This window comes from Quercus robur, chromosome 3, assembly GCF_932294415.1.
Source record: "Quercus robur chromosome 3, dhQueRobu3.1, whole genome shotgun sequence".
NCBI classification, from domain to species: Eukaryota; Viridiplantae; Streptophyta; class Magnoliopsida; order Fagales; family Fagaceae; genus Quercus; species Quercus robur.
This window is the reverse complement of record NC_065536.1, coordinates 52,756,433-52,773,747: the sequence shown is the minus strand read 5'-3', so window position 1 is coordinate 52,773,747 and position 17,315 is coordinate 52,756,433. Positions and strand designations below refer to the sequence as shown.

The window sequence follows — 17,315 nt, the reverse complement described above, 5'->3', positions numbered from 1 at the left end:
AATTTCAAAGCAGAAGCATCTCACTAAATACTTTGAAAATATGAGTATTTTATTACATGGTTTTAAATTAAAAGTATTTATGCATTTTAGCCGTAGTCTGATTGTGGGCCAGGTTATATGTTCAGGTCTGGGTTGTTTTTAGAAGATGCACAGCCCAAAACTGAGCAACAATCACATCCTAGCCAGCAATTAGTTTATTCTCAAAAATCAGTGTTCGTATGTACAATTTGAACACCACCAATGGTTACCTTACACAATGCACATGTCAGTCCACAGATGAATCAGTGGGCTTAATAGGATTTGAACTTGAAGCGACTGCTGTGATACACTCTTTATCATAACACCAAAATACCAATTGATTTTTTTTTTTTTTTTTAATCTGGATTTGAACTTGTAACTACAACTTCATAATACACTCTTTATCATAACACCAAAATACCAATTGATTTTATTTTTTAGGTCTAGATTTGAACTTGTAACAACCACTTCATGATACATTCTTTACCATAATGCCAAAATATCAATTGATTTTATTTTTTAGGTCGAATCTAATCTATTATTCGATGACTCATACAATTACGGGCACCATCAAACTCAGTTGGCTCACACTCATGAAAATTCCAGCATCAATCTTGGCTGTCATCAATACTATTTTTTTGTTTGTTAATCTCTTTGTTACGAGTCCCATAATTATTCTTGCCCAGGTTACATTTTGGGACTGTCAAGGAAACTGTACATTTTTCTTTTCCTCCAAGATGGCCATTAACCATTTGAGTCAAGACTAATCTTTACAGATGAAGGTAATTACTTGCAAACCACGTTCATGGCAAAAGTCTAGAGGAATGCACTGATTTTACATTAAACAAAGCAAATAAACAGAAATGTCAAGAATGGGCAGCAAACTAATGTGATACACTGACACACACACACTCAGTCAAACAACAGTGGAAGTACACTACATAATAATAACATTTTTTTTTTATCACACTTATCAGAGAGCAATGGAAAGTTTAAATGTAGAAAATAATATGCCTAGGGTTGTAGTGTATAAAATTAATTGTTTGCTATCTTCTTTTAAACCGACAATCCATCCTTGAGTGTATGGAAGTAAGGTCTGTACCTCTGTGCTAATCCAAAAATGCCCAGCGTGCCCCCAGTATGGAGCATAACCACTTTTACAGCCTCTTTTGCCTCCTTTTCACTAAGAAGTGCTGCCATTTCCCATGCAGCTAAAGTATACATGGGATCCACCAGAATACCAGTTTGCTGTGCAATTTGTTGGCATGCTTCTACTTCCCCGTCCAACACATTGCCAAACCTATAGAGAGAGAAAGAGTTGAGTTGAGTTTAGTAAGCCAAACAAATGCAGGGAAAAACAGAAGAAGAAAAGATTGGAGATAATTTAATGCAACTTATTGATATAGATATCAGATGTTCCTAATTGAAAATGTTTCCATCATCAGATAAAAAAGGCAAATTCCTCAAGCTCAAATTTTTTCAGTCTTTGGTCTGTTTGGATTGAGGGGGAGGAGGAGTAGAGTAGAGAAAAGTAGAATAGATTTGGCCCAAAATTAGCCTATTTTCAATAAACTCTACTCTACTCCCCTCCTTCCCCCCTCAACCCAAACAGGCCCTTAGTTCCTTGAACATCCTCATCCCCCCTATTTCAACAAGCTCATATTTTGTTGTTTCCATTTCTGCTGAAACTAACACTCTAACAATTCTCTAGAACACTACCCAAATAAAGAAATATCGATAGTTCAAAAGTGGGTTACAGTTAATGGGTAAGTATTTGCCATTTGGAATAAATATTGCAACAGTATACTAGAGAATAGTATTACATTAAATGGCATGCCAAAAACAAAATCATTGCAAGATCCCATCCCGTGCATTGTTGAATGATCAACCCTCATTGAAATAAGTATTTGTAATGGCTACATATTCACTATTGTTTTCTTCAGATACCAAATTTCTCTCTTATTTGTTATGAATTTATACTTTGATTTGTAGATTCCTCATAAATCTAACAGCTTTTCTTAGCAAACCTATATCCCCTTCCAGTTACATTCAGTCTTAGTTCTGCTTCAGACTACCAATAAGAGAAGCATATAGCAAGATTAAATAAGAGGTATGGCGTATTGGAAGGTGGGTACTAGCCAATGGCAACACCTATTCCTGATACAGCCATTAATAGCTATGACTCATCCTTACAAATATGACTGAAATCTAAAAAACTGACTTCAGCATGTTACATTAGTCTTCTCTCTTTTCAAAAAAGTGGAAACATACTCCTTACTCTTGGATTGTAAGGCTCTTCCTATTTTTTGATTTGGAAAAGAAAAAAAAAAAAGAAAAAAGGAAGAAAGAAAAAACCTTTTGTTATGACCGGTATTAAGTTTCAGTGGAGACACAAGGAACAAATTTCATCCTGCCATGTCTTAATTATTTTTTGACAATATAAAATCAAAATTCTTAAGAAAAAAAATTCCCATTTAAATTAGTTTAGTTGCTGGCCTCCTTTGCACAAGGACTAGTTCATATAAAAAACAGAGAGCATGAAGATTATACGAATGTTCAATTGAAAATGATGTTGACAATAAAACCAGGGAAGGAAATAACAGATTACTTTCTTGGATGGCAACGTTCTACCCACTTCACTATTCCATGATCTACTTCATTTAAGCCGTGGTCAATAAGATGAAAACCAAAACACCTCTTGAAATCAGAAACCAAGCGTCTCTCCTGTTGTTTGTACCCATCAACGGTATCAGCCAGCATTATAGCAGTTACCTCCCAAGGGAGCCTGACAGGAAGCAATAAAAGCATTTACAATGCCAGCCATATTGTACTTCAATAAAAACTTATTCCCATGAGAAAGTGGTGTAGAACAAGTATATGGAACACTAAATTAAGAGAAAGAAGTACAAAACCTTAGTTTTCACCACCAAAACACTACACGATTGGACAAAATCTCTGAAATATTTTTATAATTCAAAATGCACAACTAAAAAATGTCTGATGAGCCTCCTAAAATAGGCTCCCAAAATACACTCATAAATGCATAATGGAGTCAACTAATACCAAAAGGAAATAATAAAAATGCAAATCCGAAATACAGGCTAACAAAAAAGGAAATTAAAGCTAAAAGTCCATGCTCTGGTTCTGCATCAACTCTTCTGGGTGAGAAGGACTCGAACCTGTTGAGTTAAAAAATCCTAGGTGGTGCCCGAAGGTGTAAATCAAAGGAGAATGATCCATCATCATCGAGGAGGAAAGAGGGGGTGAGTTGACAACTGATTAAGTAACCAAATCCTAACTAGCTGAAACAAGCATATAGATCGACAAAATAATACATTGTACATAAGAACAAATATTTCACATATATCAAAAGTTATATTATAAACTATGGATTCCAAAAAAAAAAAACATAAGAAGTTTCATGGACATAAAATAGTTCAAATACTCAAACAGATTCATAATTTTAACAATCATAACTATGGTCATGCTATATCCCTGTGACTAGGCATCAAGTACAAATGAAACTAGTTTCGTGCCAATGTATATCCCCCATTAGCTGGGTCCAAAAACACAATAGGCTCGTGATGCCCCAAATGAAACCAATATTAGTACCAATGAATAAACCCCATTAGTTGGGTATTAGAGATTCAAAGTATAGTTAGATTGTCCAAATCATATATATAAAATCGTAATTCAAATAAATATATATCTTATTCAAATACACATAAAAGTCATATATAGTAAAATTCAAATACATTTATGATGTTTCTTTATAGTAGTATAAAATTGTAACAATTGCAAATGCAGTTGAATAAGCAAATATATAATCAATTATGATAAAGGTTACTTACTTCAACTAGCACATCACACTCACTCTATTATTTCCTCTAAAATACCACCTAGAACAATTCACATGTACTATTTACTCAACAATCGGGTAATTACAAATTATATAAATCTTGCAACGATAACCGGCCAAAAGTAAAGCTTCTAAATATACAATGAATTTTCCACATCATCTCTACTACGGTTTATTGTAAGGCTATATTTCACATTATACTATGCAACAACTCTGCTTATATTTATTTCATGCCTCCTCAATTGTATTGTAAAAATCACCCCCATCAATTTACACACCCAAATATCCATATTTTTATAAATACCTTTTCTTTACTTTTCTGACACAATTAGTTCCTAGATATAAAGCCTATAGAAGAAAAAGGTCAAAGCCAAAATCCTTTGTACTATACAATATAGGACTCATGCTAGAAATCCTTGGCCCTATACAAGTGATGCTATTTTGTCTTTTCTAGCGTGGGTCCTACATCATATAGCGCCAAGGATTTTGGCTTTGACCTTTTTCTTCCATAGGCTTTAAATCTAGGAACTAACTATAACAGAAAAGTAAAGAAAATGTATTTATAAATATATGGATATTTGGGTGTCTGAATTGATAGTGGTGATTTTTACAATACAATTAAGGAGGCATGAAATAAATATAAGCAGAGTTATTACATAGGACTTGACAAATTTTATGTTTTGTAGAAAGTGGAATATAGCCTTACAATAAACCATAGTAGAGATGATAGTGGAAAAATCATTGGATATTTAGAAGCTTCTCTTTTGGCCAGGTACCATTGCAAGATTTTCTTTAATTACCCTATTGTTATTTAAGGTTTTCTTTAATTACCCAATTGTTGAGTAAATAGTACATGTGAATTGTTTTAGGTGGTATCTAAGATTCTAAGGATTTTAGAGGAAATGATAGGGAGAAGTACATATTGTGGTGTGCTGGTTAAGGTAAGTAACATTTATCCTAATTGGTTATATATTTGTTTATACTACTGTATTTACAATTGTTAAAATATTTAAAGTAAAGAATAAAGAAACATCATAATGTATTTGATTTACTATATATGACTTTTATATGTATTTGATAATTTGTTTGAATTATGATTTAATATGTATGATTGGGACAATCTAACTATGCTCTGAATCTTTGATACCCAATTAATGGGGGTTACTCATTGGTAATAATACTAGTTTAATCTAGGGCATCACGAGCCTATCGTGTTTCTGGACCCAACTAATGGGAGATATACATTGGTACGAAACTAGTTTCATCTAAATTTGATACCTAGTCACAGGGATATAGAGTGACCATAGTCATTAAAGATTGTTAGGAATATGAATCGGTTTAAGAATTTGAACTATTTGAGTGCATGAAACTTTTAATGTTTTTGGAACCTATAGTATATTATAACTTTTGATATATATATGAAAGATTTGATCTTATCTACAATGTATTAATTTGTTTATCTATATCCTTGTTTTAGCCAGTTAGGATTTGGTTATTTATTGAGTTGTCAACTCACCTCCCCCCCCCCCCCCCCTCCTCTTTCCCTTTCAGATTATGATCCTGAAGAGTAGCATGTTTATGGGCTTTCGTTGGGATGTGTGCATGAGTGAAGTTTAGGAATTGTAAGAATAAGATTTGGACTTTTATGTATAAAATTATCTTTTGTTTAGACTCATAGTCTTTATGAGATTTAGTCTATTTTTAAAGATGTTGGGAGATTATTATTATTTTGGACTTTTGTACTTAATTGGATTTGATCTAATATGACAATTGTCAAGGTTTATTATTGCTCTTTGAAGGCCTTTGCATGCTTGTAAGGTGAAAAACCTTGTAAGTGTGCAGCCATTGTCGCGTGCTTAGCCCTCTTGGTTGGGTTTGGGGCGTGACAATATTTACATGCAGACACCAAAGCAGGATTTTTAGCATTTATTTTTTATTCTATTTCCTTCATTTTGTGTTAGCCATTATTTCGAATTTGCATTTGTATTATTTCCTTTTGGTATTAGTAGACTCTATTATGCATTTATGAGGGTTGAATTTTGGGAGCCTATTTGAGGAGGCTCATCAAACATTGAAGTGTCAGATACATTGCCCATTGTTGAAAAGGATATCCTTGATGAAGAGAAGGTTCCACAAGGAAGTGTAACATTAGAGGGTGCACATGATTTGATAGTGGAAGTTGATGAATCTGCTTTTGATCAGCCTTCCATGGTGCATGATGACAAACAACTTGACAAAATAGAGAAAGTGGATACCGTGGTGCTTCCTATGGTTCAAGACAAGATTGCGGTGATTCCACACATTGATTTTGTCATCCTAGAAGAATTTAATGATGCGATGGAATGTAAAATTTCACTATCCTCCGTGCTCCCAACGGTGGTTCCTATATTGACGCAAAAACTACATGCTAGAGTTTTGATCATTCTCCACTATAAAACTCGAGGTCAAGTTTTATCCAACCAGAGAAGTATGATGCAGGGAGCATTAAAATCAAATTCCTTTAAGATTTTGTTTCTAAATTTGAAATTATTTTTGAATTTGAATTTTGAATTTAGTTTTTAATGTTTAGGGTTTTAAGGGATTTGATTAGGTATTTCCATATCGGTGTACTCCCTAAACCCTATTAAAATAGTGCTCTTGTAATTGTGAAGGGATAGTTGAATTTGAATTTGAATAAAAATAATTACGATGAGCAGAGAATATGTCTCCTCCCTTGTTCTCTCTATTTAGTGGTGATGCCTAGGGCTTGCAGGCAGATTCTAGGTGGTGAAGCCTAGGATTTGTTCTATTTTTTCTTTTTTTTCCTATTTCATATTGTGTTCCACATCAGAAAGTAAAGCAATCATTCAAATATTTAGTAATGTAAACCAAAAGAAAATAAAATACATATGGAACACACCCGAAACATAGGGCTCCAAGTCCTAAACCAACAGCAGTTGTCCCAGTACCAGCATCTACAACAAATCTCATGGCCCTCTCTTTTCCAAGTAGATGATTTTGGGATAAGTACCACACAAGGCGAATGACACCTATCAGAAGAAATCATTTTTAGTAAAGCAATTGTAGCAATCAATCAGCACCAAATGAGTTATACAAGAGCCAATTCATATAAACAAAAAAGTTAGGGATACATAAAAGCATAGTTTAATGTAATCCAAGTTAGCTTTTTAAAAAGGATATTCATCCATTAAATCATCAACTGACAGCCTTGGCCTTCAATCAAAGTCAATACCATCAAGTACAATAATATTGAGCAAAAGGTGTCAAGGCAAATAATAAACTGAAAGTAATACCAAATCTTCAAAAAGGAACGCAGTAAGAAGAAAACGCATATATGAATATGCAATGTGGCATATAAAAATAAATAAATAAATCATTAGTGTAATCATAGGGGCCTGCATAATAGTGCTCTTACTAAACCCACCCACATCAAGCCATTACACTGCCAAGACAATGAGAAAGAAAAAGTTATCCTCAAAAGGACATGGAAATATGCACACATGCAAACACAAATACAATGCTTCCTTTATATGAAAATCCACAACATTTACCTAGTAATGCTGCAGCATCCCCTGCACCTTCATTGAGAATTGCAACCTTTCTTGGAGAGTTTTCAGCACTTCTATTTGCATCCATTTGCACAAAAGAACTAGACGTCTGAGTTGTAAAGGAAGATTCAAAAATATCATTGAACCATGCAACATGACCACTATTGCTTGACACCAAATTATTAGCATGGGTTTGCAGCATTTTTTCCCTATTGGCATATAGAGATCTAGGAACATATGTGACATTCCCATACATTGTTGAAATCAGGTTATAGCCTGTCAGAATTTCAGGCTGCTCCCCTCGTAGAAGCAAATGTGACTTAAGTCCTCTCTCTGCACACGAGACAGCTGCAAGATATGCAAATTGCTCGTGAGAAACAACCCCTTTTATAGCTTGTTCTACCAAATGAAGTGAAAAACTTTTTGTGTGTGTGTGTGTGTAAAAACAAATGTAACTGCAGCAAGAAATTTCCTACCAACAGCTGCTGCATGTGCACTTTGACAACCTCCACAAGTAACCTAGAAAATGTCCCATTTGAATGTTATTTGGTCTAGAGAGTTGACAGTTCCTAGAGGTAAGGAAGATATTATTTGGTATTAAATACGACATTGTTCATATTCATGGCAAGAAAAAAAAAATAGGGAAAGATTCCTCCTATGGTTCACCACTCAGGAAGATTTCTATGGCAAGAACCAATAGACTCAGACAATTATCTGCTCTAGATGCAATGGCATATCCATCCAAGGAAATGCAAAAGTTTACTTATCAAGAAGGAATTGCAAAAGCTCAAAATAATCAAATGCCTAAAACCATCTGCTCCACATAACTTACTGAAACATATCACACATTGTTCTGGCTGGCTCTCTATCAGCATAGAGCACAGATGCTAATATCCAACAGATTATCATCTGGTTATCCTAACTATGCGTGTAAGTCCAAGAAATAACAATGGGTCATATCATAACTCCACAAGTTAAGTTTTCTCATTATGTTTAGGTATCAATAAAAGAGTATTACACTTTTAGAAGCCAAAAAGGAAAATCACAAATATATGGAAACTAAGGAAGTGCCTGTATTCCAGTTTTTTTTTTTTTTTTAAAGGTATTTTTGACACACAATTGCAATCTTATATTCAAAAGAATATAAAGTATATGATCATACCACATCAGTCACTGAATGATCTTCAATTATAGGAAGCAGTCCATCCAATTTTCTAGCTTTATTTCCATTTACAAATGGATGCAACAAATCATCCCTCACAATATAGAAGGATGGGCTTTGATCATTCTTTGCGACCATGTCATCAACAAAGGACGGTTGAGTATTGTTTAACATGGATCTATTACCAAATGGTCCACCTCTATCTCTTACTCGTGCTTGAGAAAGCATTATTTGGTGAATTTTAGTATCAGGGCTGGGCAATGCCCATCTTCTATCAAGTAATTTGAACGCGAATTCTTCACTGCTCAGTTTCACTTTGGGAACACCCTGGCAATAAGGGGACAAAATTGATCAACGAAAAGAATAAATTCTGTGAAACCCACATACATCTGAATCAATTATAATAAATTGTAGTATTTACAGCTGGACTAAAACAATGCATCTAAGAAAACATTGTGAGCCAAAAAAAAAAAAAAAAACAATGTCAGACCAGAAATGGAAGAACTATTAGTACCAAAAACAAAACAAAAGAAAGCCAAGCAAACTTAAAGGGCTCTTGCTCTGAACCATGGTCAATGGTGTCTGGACTCCAGACCAAAGCATCCTTTATTGATTTCATAATTTTCCTATTTTTCAATCAGCCAGTTTAGAACATATTCCAACAACAAAGCCTTGGTCTCAATTTTTTTGGCTTACGTAATGAATCCTCAACAAATTAGTCAGGTCACTACCGTGCATCCTTGGTGTGTTATTTACTCCACAACTAGTGTTTGTGGGTTGTGAGATGCAAAGGCCAAGGTTCAAGTTTCTAATAGGGAGACTCATACGTATATGCATTTAGATTAAACTAAAGTAGAATTTATATCTTGTAAAAAAAAAAAAAAATAGTCAGGTCGCCACATATATTAGATACACCCCCAACAAGTATTTTTAGTGGACACATTAATCATATAGTGACTAAATTTTAGTCTGGCCATCAACCTCAACATATTCCACAATATATACATACAGATATTTTCAGCAAAATTTTGCAGTATCTGATGTATAATAAACCTCGAAATGCTCATGAATTCGTAATTTTTAAAAATATTTTTTATCGTAATCATCCTAGCAGTCAAGCAGAGCATGGACTTGGACTTGCAATATAAGAAATATTATTTGAAGAAAGACATTTATAAAAGCACACAGAGAGAGAGAGAGAGAGAGAACCTGAGGAGTTGTTTTTAAAAGCTGGGCTGAGTGAAACCCATTTTTCATGGCCGTAATGGCGTCTCTGCTAGATAAAACCCTGGAGCTTCGTATCATATCAGGGAACAGGGGTTATAGTGGTCTAGTTCTAGTAGATATATAAATGGGTTTAACTCACAACTCTAGTTAGTCAGTCTAAACTCTATAGTATAACTGTGGACCCACAAATTTCGATGGCCTTGAGGCCCTCTTTCCACAAAAGCCCAACTCTACTTTTTTCTATGCAAATTGTGTAACTTTGAGCCCACCGAAAAGCAAAGTCCACAAAGCTCGATGGGGACACACGGGCCGTAAGAGGAAACCTAGTTATAATATACGTGATACGCAAGAATACAACAAACGTGAAACACAAGTTACTTAGTAGGTTAGTTTGGCACTATAAATTCAGTTTGTCATACAACAAAATTTATTTACTGCTCATCTAAGCAAAACCTCCTTCAAGTCAGTTCAGCTCTTTTTCAATCTCTCTCTTTCTATCTTTCTTTCAATCTATGGTTGATGATATTAATATTAGGCTTTGATTAGGGTTTTATATTATTATCTTTGGTTTTTCTGCGTTTGTTTTTTTTACGTTTTCTACTTTGTAGAATTGATTGTTTTTCTCTTTGATTTTTCCTGATTTCTAATGATTCGAATATTCTTCGTTGATTTTTTGTTGGATATTTCTGATTATAAATTGTGTAAGACTAAGTTGCCGATTTTTCTCTTAGGGTTTTATATTATTGTTGATTTTATTTCCCTAGTGTTTAGGACCAAATTAGCTTTAAGGGACAAATTAGTCGTTTTTTTATAATATTATTATTATTATTATTATTATTATTATTATTATTATTATTATTATTATGGTTTGCAAAATTGTTAATTTAAAATTGTTGTTATATTCTTGAGCGTGTTATACTTAAAGAAATACATACATTGGGATTTTGAACATCAGTTTTTAAGATTGTTTGTTCTGCTTTAATTTGTTCTAATTAGTTTTTTGGTGCTTCTTTTTTTAATTTACTTAAAGAATTTGCTTTTATTGTTCTGTGGCTATTGTGGACTTTTACTAAACTGGCTACCTTTATTTATTTAGCTATTGGGTTTGGGCGGGCTAGCAACATGTTTTAATTGCTTTGTCACTTTGCCATAGATGTATAATAGACACAAGTCATTGTTTTAAGTTTTAAGGTTACTCCATATTCTCAATTTGTGTAATCTATTGGAGCAATAACATATCTAAATTATATTTAGGAAATGCCCAAGTCTTTTATTAAAGCATTTTGGCCAGTACGAATTTTTGAGATGATATTTTAGTGTTTCTAAAGGATAATTGACAAATTAGTTTAATTTATACTAGTTTGGCATTGAAGGAATGTTTTCATTCTCAAGTGCAGTTTAGCAAGATTTGTTTCAGAATTCATGTGGTGGTAATTTGTTTATATGTAAGCATATATAGTATTGTCAAGTAGACACAGTATCAATTTCACTAGAATTTTTTGCGAAGCTTGAAGTAGTTCTAGTATTTAGTAATACCTGTTGTATTAGTCTCATGATAAGAGTGCTACTGCTATATTGTTGACTCTCCATGTATCATAATAATACGTATTAGGTGATATGGTCTCATTTTGGCCAGTAACATGGCTGAAGAGTGAAGATAGACATGGTTCTTTTAGTGCATGTTGACGGGTTCTTGTTGGGAAGATTTGAGCTTCACTTGGAATAGGAATTCTGGATAGTGTCTCCTCGTTGATAGTTGGTTCATGTTGAACTAGTGTTTTGGAGTTTCCAGACATAACTTATCATTGGTTCTGATGATGCTTTTTTGATTCTCCAATTAATACACCGCTGCCATGAGTTACAATATCTTCTGTCCATGCATATGTGACCTTTATTTTGTTATTTATCTTTTACTTTTCTTGTTCATCATCGAGTTTGGAATCTTAGCCTATATGCTCCTCTCTTTTTGTTCAGAAATGTGAATTGATTTTTTTTTTGGTCCTGTTTTTGCAGCTTTTTCTATGTCTACTATCATAATGGCAGATGGACAAGAAGCTGATAAGAACATTGAGATGTGGAAGTTCAAGAAATTGATCAAAGATCTCGAAGCTGCTAGAGGCAATGGTACAAGTATGATTTCTCTAATCATGCCTCCGCGTGATCAAATATCCCGGGTTACCAAGTTGTTGGGGGATGAGTTTAGTACTGCCTCAAACATTAAAAGTAGGGTAAATAAACAATCTGTGCTTGGGGCAATTAAATCTGCCCAGCAAAGGCTTAAACTTTACAACAAAGTTCCTCCCAATGGGCTTGTGCTCTACACGGGTACAGTTGTAACTGAGGATGGGAAGGAAAAGAAGGTCACAATCGATTTTGAGCCGTTCAGGCCAATCAATACTTCTCTTTACCTTTGTGACAACAAGTTTCATACTGAAGTGCTGAATGAGCTTTTAGAATCTGATGAAAAGTTTGGTTTTATTGTCATGGAAGGTAAAGGGACCCTTATTGGGACTTTGAGTGGTAATACCAGAGAGATTCTTCATAAAGTTAGTGTTGACCTTCCGAAGAAACATGGAAGAGGAGGGCAATCAGCCTGAAGGTTTGCCCGTCTTCGGACGGAGAAACGCCACAACTATGTGAGGAAGGCAGCAGAGCTTGCCACTCAATTTTTCATCAATGCTTCCACCAGCCAGCCCAATGTTTCAGGATTAATACTAGCTGGGTCGGCTGACTTAAAAACTGAGCTCAGTCAGTCAGCCATGTTTGATCCCCGTCTTCAAGCCAAAATATTAAAAGTGGTAGATGTCTCTTATGGAGGGGAGACTGGTTTCAATCAGGCCATCGAGCTGTCCTCGGAAATCCTATCCAATGTGAAATTTATTCAAGAGAAGCGCTTGATAGGCAAATACTTCAAGGAGATTAGCCTGGACACTGGGAAATATGTTGTTGGTGTAGATGATACACTGAAAGCTTTAGAGATGGGTGCTGTTAAGATACTTATTGTATGGGAAAATCTGGATATTAATAGGTATGTTTTGAAGAATAGCACTACTAGTGAGATTATCATAAAGCACTTGAATAAGGAGCAAGAGGCTGATCAAAGTAATTTCCGTGCTCCTGTTGGCTCTGCTGAATTAGAGGTGCAGGAAAATATGCCTCTTCTAGAGTGGTTTGCTACTGAATACAAGAAGTTTGGTTGCACACTTGAAATTGTCACCAACAAATCTCAAGAAGGATCCCAGTTCTGCAGAGGTTTTGGTGGGATTGGGGGAATACTCCGCTATCAGCTCGATATAAAATCATTTGATGAGTTTTCTGATGATGGTGAAGTTTATGATGATTCTGAGGATGATGGTGAAGTTTTTGATGATTCTGAATTGGAATCAATCAACAGTTTCCCAATGCTGACCCAGGAGAATGGGGCAAAAAGGACTGCACCAGTGCAGGAGATCGAGGAAACACCAAAAGAGATTAATTAAGTAATTTAGATGTTAGATTGTTCCAAAAAAAAAAAAAAATTACAGGAGATATGTTTCCCGGATTGGAGCAGCTGGGTAAGAGTCACATGAAGAATAATGTGCTATATCAGGTGCTTCCATTGCTTTGGGAATTTGATAACGTGCAAAGTTTATTCCATTATTATGACTTTAGTTTATGTTTTTAATTCTGTTTAATACATTCATTATAATCCTGGTCATTTGTGTTAATGTTTGATGGATATCCTTGGAGGTTTCATCCTAGTTTCGATACTATAATAAAATGTTACTAATATTAAGTTTTGGGTGTTGTTTCTTTCTGAGTTGTGGATGGACTGCTGCTGCTTTGGTGCTTCTAAGCATGTGTGTCATGGAAAAAAAAAAACAGGGACTGAAGCCAGTTCCTTTTAACCACTATCAAATAATTGCATGAGTATGCTAGTAAAAAATTAATTGCAAGTGTGCAATGAAGTAGGTTGCTTTTTCAAGTGAGTTTTGTGTCAGTTTGGTTTAGCCTTTTTTCATAGCTTTTTAGTTACAGTTTAGCAAAATAAATCAACAAAAATAGGCTATACCAAAAGACGCTAACTTTTTTTTTTTAGATGAGAATGCTATCCAATTCAGTAGATAAATTAAATTGGAATGTATGAGATTTTTAAATGGGCAATTGTGCCAGCTAGAGTAGATTAGTTTAAACCCTAACACTATGGGATTTCTAGACTGGTAATTGTGCCAACAAAATGATCAAATGTATTGATTAATCACATCCTTTAAGCCAACCCTAACACTATGTTTTCACTCCCAGGAAGTTTCTGCAACAGTTGTTATTGATTTAAACCCAGACTCTCCTAGATTAGTTTGTTGAGTTTCCAACAATACTAACCAGTCTACCCAATCATATTACTACAAGTATTCAACTGTAAGTAAAGGGTTTAACATCAAAAGTAGTATTTGGTCTTACAAATAATAAGATCTGGGCTCCCTTGTACCATTTGATTTCCTAAGTGCTAATCTGGTTGCCACACACACACACATATATATATCTTTTATACAACAACAGGTACACCCTAGATTGTACCCTTCAATTTTTTTTCCCTGGGAAATTTTATAACCATTGTTTTTTATTGACAATAGATATAAGACAACATTTTGAGGAGACCCCCAAAAAAAAACACATTGGTGGAGCTAAATCAAGGATTTATTGACTTATAATTTACCAGTTTTCTAGTTAACCACCTTTTACCACCAAACAGGTAAAAACAATACCCGAAGCAGAGGTCAAATTCTGAAACTAAATCACTGTTTGCAGCCAAACACTGACCAAGAGGTATATTGGTTAGAGTAAATGGAAGGTGCTAATACATGAACTGATCAAGCTACAACACATAGACACATAGTACTCAAATACAAATCTTTAGGGAAAGACACATTGGATTGATTATTTGATTGAACCAAAAAGGTCTGTGGGAAGATTTTCCCATTGTATTAATTTATTCCATTTCAAACAATCCAATAGCAGACCTATCAGGCTTTAAGAGATGCCCACCACTTTTACTAGTTCTTCAAGTGCCTTCAAGATCTGTTCCTCAGTGAAGCCTTCCAAATGAATACTCCTCTCGACACCCATGTTTGTATGATAAACACAAGGTTAGTGGAAGAAACTAAAGCATAAAATTCAAGTTCAAAGCACAGGGCCGAAAGAATAATTGAAGATTAGAGAACATACATGTTTTATCAAGCAACAATTGATGGGATTGGAAATGTCATATGTTGAATGTCCATAAATGTAGATGCAATATTAGGTGTCCCCCAATGGCATCACAATTTGAAAATAGCTACACTTGTAAGGAATGAAGATACACTCTTCACATATTAATAATCCAATACCATATCTTCCACAGGTTATTTGTGTATATTCTTGTATGTAGCAAACAGTTTTGCCTAAAATCTTTTAGGAATAACAGATAGCCTATTCGCTGTCAAACATCGATAATCTTCTATTTATCAATTGCCCACATCAGATGTACCTGACCAAATTAATAGATCAACTAAAATCAGTCAGCATATGAACCTTAACCATGTAACCACAAAGTAGGTCAAATAGCTATTAGACTTCCATGCTTCTTTTTCTTTCATTGTTGCATTTACTTGTGGAAATCCTCTTTCATTCATCAGGTTTCTTATCAAAATAGGGGCACAAGCAACCGATTCATGTTTTCTTCCCAAACGGAACCATTTACATTAATTTGACACATCGTATGAAATCAACTAACACATTGAGTATGATAAATAATGAACAGATTAGATGCAATTACTTAAAATAATCAATGGATATTGATATTTCATGAATTGAGTATGATAAATAATTTTACATCCCCAAAACAGAAAAAGAAATTCACTACCACTTTTTGGTCATCCGGCAAATATCAAGAAGAGAGAGAGAGACTACATAAAAAGGCCTATAGTTTATACAGCATTTCATATTACGTTTCAAATTTATGAACTCATTTCAATTTGAAGCCTCGATCCATCTATTTTATTTATTTCCATTATTCTTGACAATAACAAAGCAAAAAAGAAGAAGCAAGAAACCATTGATGAAATTTTGTATTTCATATGGAACATATCATAAATCAAGTTGGCAGCTATTGAACATAGATGGTAAAGAAAGGGGGAGTTTTGCTTAGAATAAGTGAAAATGAATTTTCTATGCCAAAAAATCGAAGTTAGTTATTTAGGTGAAATACAAAATTTTATCAACGGTTTCCCTTTTTTATGCCCGCGCTGCCCACAATAACATAAATAAATAACGGGGATGGATAAAAGATTCAAATTGAAATAGTTTCATAAATTTGTGGCTTTAATTGACAAAATTTTAAACCTATGACCTAATATGAATCAATGTATAAACTTGGACCTTTTTATGGAAAACAAAAACATAAGGGGAAAGAAAATACTATAACTGTAAAGGTAGAAAATGCAATGACAGTGACAAAAATCCTAATGGCAGAAACTACAAATGAACATTGCCCTATCCTTTATGTTAACTGACTCACTAATCCTTGGCTTCTTATCAACTCCTTTATTTCCTATGTGTGTGTGGACATGCAATTTGCAAAGTTGGTCGTTTCTTAAAGAGTACAAATCCTTTAAGAAACCACCATCTTTGCAATCCGCACAGCAAGGGTCAGTGAGTCACATAGAGATGTATAAGCTTTGGAACCTACTGTGTAAATTTTATAGTTTCAAAAATATCAAATTAAACTTCAAACACAACGTCATTTCACTTAAATGTACTGAAGTTTAATTTGTTACAATCTATCCACAAACTAATAGCATAAAAGGAGGGTATAATGGCAAAATACTTGGTTTAATTTTCCTTTCCTTGATCTCTTGAAAACCTATGCTTTACTCTCTTCTTCCTCAAGGTGTTATTTGACCAGCGCCTTGGCTTCAGATTCTCCTCTCTCTCTCTCTCTTTCTCTCTCTCCCCAATGCTATCTTTGTTTCTTTCTTTCTGTTCAATAATGTTACAACTTTAACCTACAAGATAATTAAGAATCGAGCACAGCGTTGAACATCTTGTCCTTCTTCTTTTTATGACTTATCGTGTTCGATCTATGATAAGTATTATATTAGGCTATGATGCCATCATATAGTTACCTTATTTGAATTTTGCTTACGCCATTTTGTCATTGGACAGACTGGTGGTCTGAGCAATAGGCAGAAGGAGCACAACAAAAATATGCCTATGGCAGCAAAGAAAGCCAAGGTAGCAAGGACTCAACTAGAGAAGAAGAAAAAACAACAGCGTGCAGGCAAACAGTTTCGTGGGAGGAAAGCATGGAAATGACTGGAAACATTTATCGCTTTCCTATACAATGTTATCCATTATATTTTTTGAATGGCGATTATATTATATTTCAAAGAAAATATTACGGCAACTTAGTACAATACTTTAAAAAATCTTCCTGGGACAGCCAACAGCTCAAATAACCAATTTTGTCAGAAATTTATTGAAAATG

The 17,315-nt window shown here is 34.3% G+C and overlaps 3 protein-coding genes across 3 annotated transcripts; 2 read left to right on the top strand and 1 right to left on the bottom strand.

The window, feature by feature from the left end:
- Positions 1 to 833: 833 nt before the first annotated feature.
- On the bottom strand, positions 834 to 9,943 carry LOC126718326 (D-cysteine desulfhydrase 2, mitochondrial). The gene is made up of 7 exons (XM_050420456.1): positions 9,797 to 9,943; positions 8,588 to 8,914; positions 7,902 to 7,944; positions 7,429 to 7,773; positions 6,777 to 6,906; positions 2,627 to 2,803; positions 834 to 1,318 (listed from the first exon to the last, which is right to left on the bottom strand). Exons 1-7 carry the CDS (start codon positions 9,890 to 9,892, stop codon positions 1,075 to 1,077), a joined length of 1,362 nt encoding a protein of 453 aa, XP_050276413.1. The 5' UTR covers positions 9,893 to 9,943; the 3' UTR covers positions 834 to 1,074.
- A 1,892-nt stretch (positions 9,944 to 11,835) lies between these two features.
- Positions 11,836 to 13,593, top strand: LOC126718328 (eukaryotic peptide chain release factor subunit 1-1-like). The gene has a single exon (XM_050420459.1). It carries the CDS (start codon positions 11,836 to 11,838, stop codon positions 12,409 to 12,411), a length of 576 nt encoding a protein of 191 aa, XP_050276416.1. The 3' UTR covers positions 12,412 to 13,593.
- LOC126718327 (eukaryotic peptide chain release factor subunit 1-3-like) lies at positions 12,574 to 13,593 on the top strand. The gene has a single exon (XM_050420458.1). It carries the CDS (start codon positions 12,574 to 12,576, stop codon positions 13,291 to 13,293), a length of 720 nt encoding a protein of 239 aa, XP_050276415.1. The 3' UTR covers positions 13,294 to 13,593.
- Positions 13,594 to 17,315: the final 3,722 nt, after the last annotated feature.

Coding starts and splice junctions, on each gene's coding strand:
- LOC126718326 (XM_050420456.1), bottom strand. CDS start 9,892: ATGATACGAAGCTCCAGGGTTTTATCTAGCAGAGACGCCATTACGGCC. Junction 8,915..9,796: donor TTTTAAAAACAACTCCTCAG/GTTCTCTCTCTC, acceptor CCTTATTGCCAG/GGTGTTCCCAAAGTGAAACT. Junction 1,319..2,626: donor GAACGTTGCCATCCAAGAAA/GTAATCTGTTAT, acceptor CTCTCTCTATAG/GTTTGGCAATGTGTTGGACG.
- LOC126718328 (XM_050420459.1), top strand. CDS start 11,836: ATGTCTACTATCATAATGGCAGATGGACAAGAAGCTGATAAGAACATT.
- LOC126718327 (XM_050420458.1), top strand. CDS start 12,574: ATGTTTGATCCCCGTCTTCAAGCCAAAATATTAAAAGTGGTAGATGTC.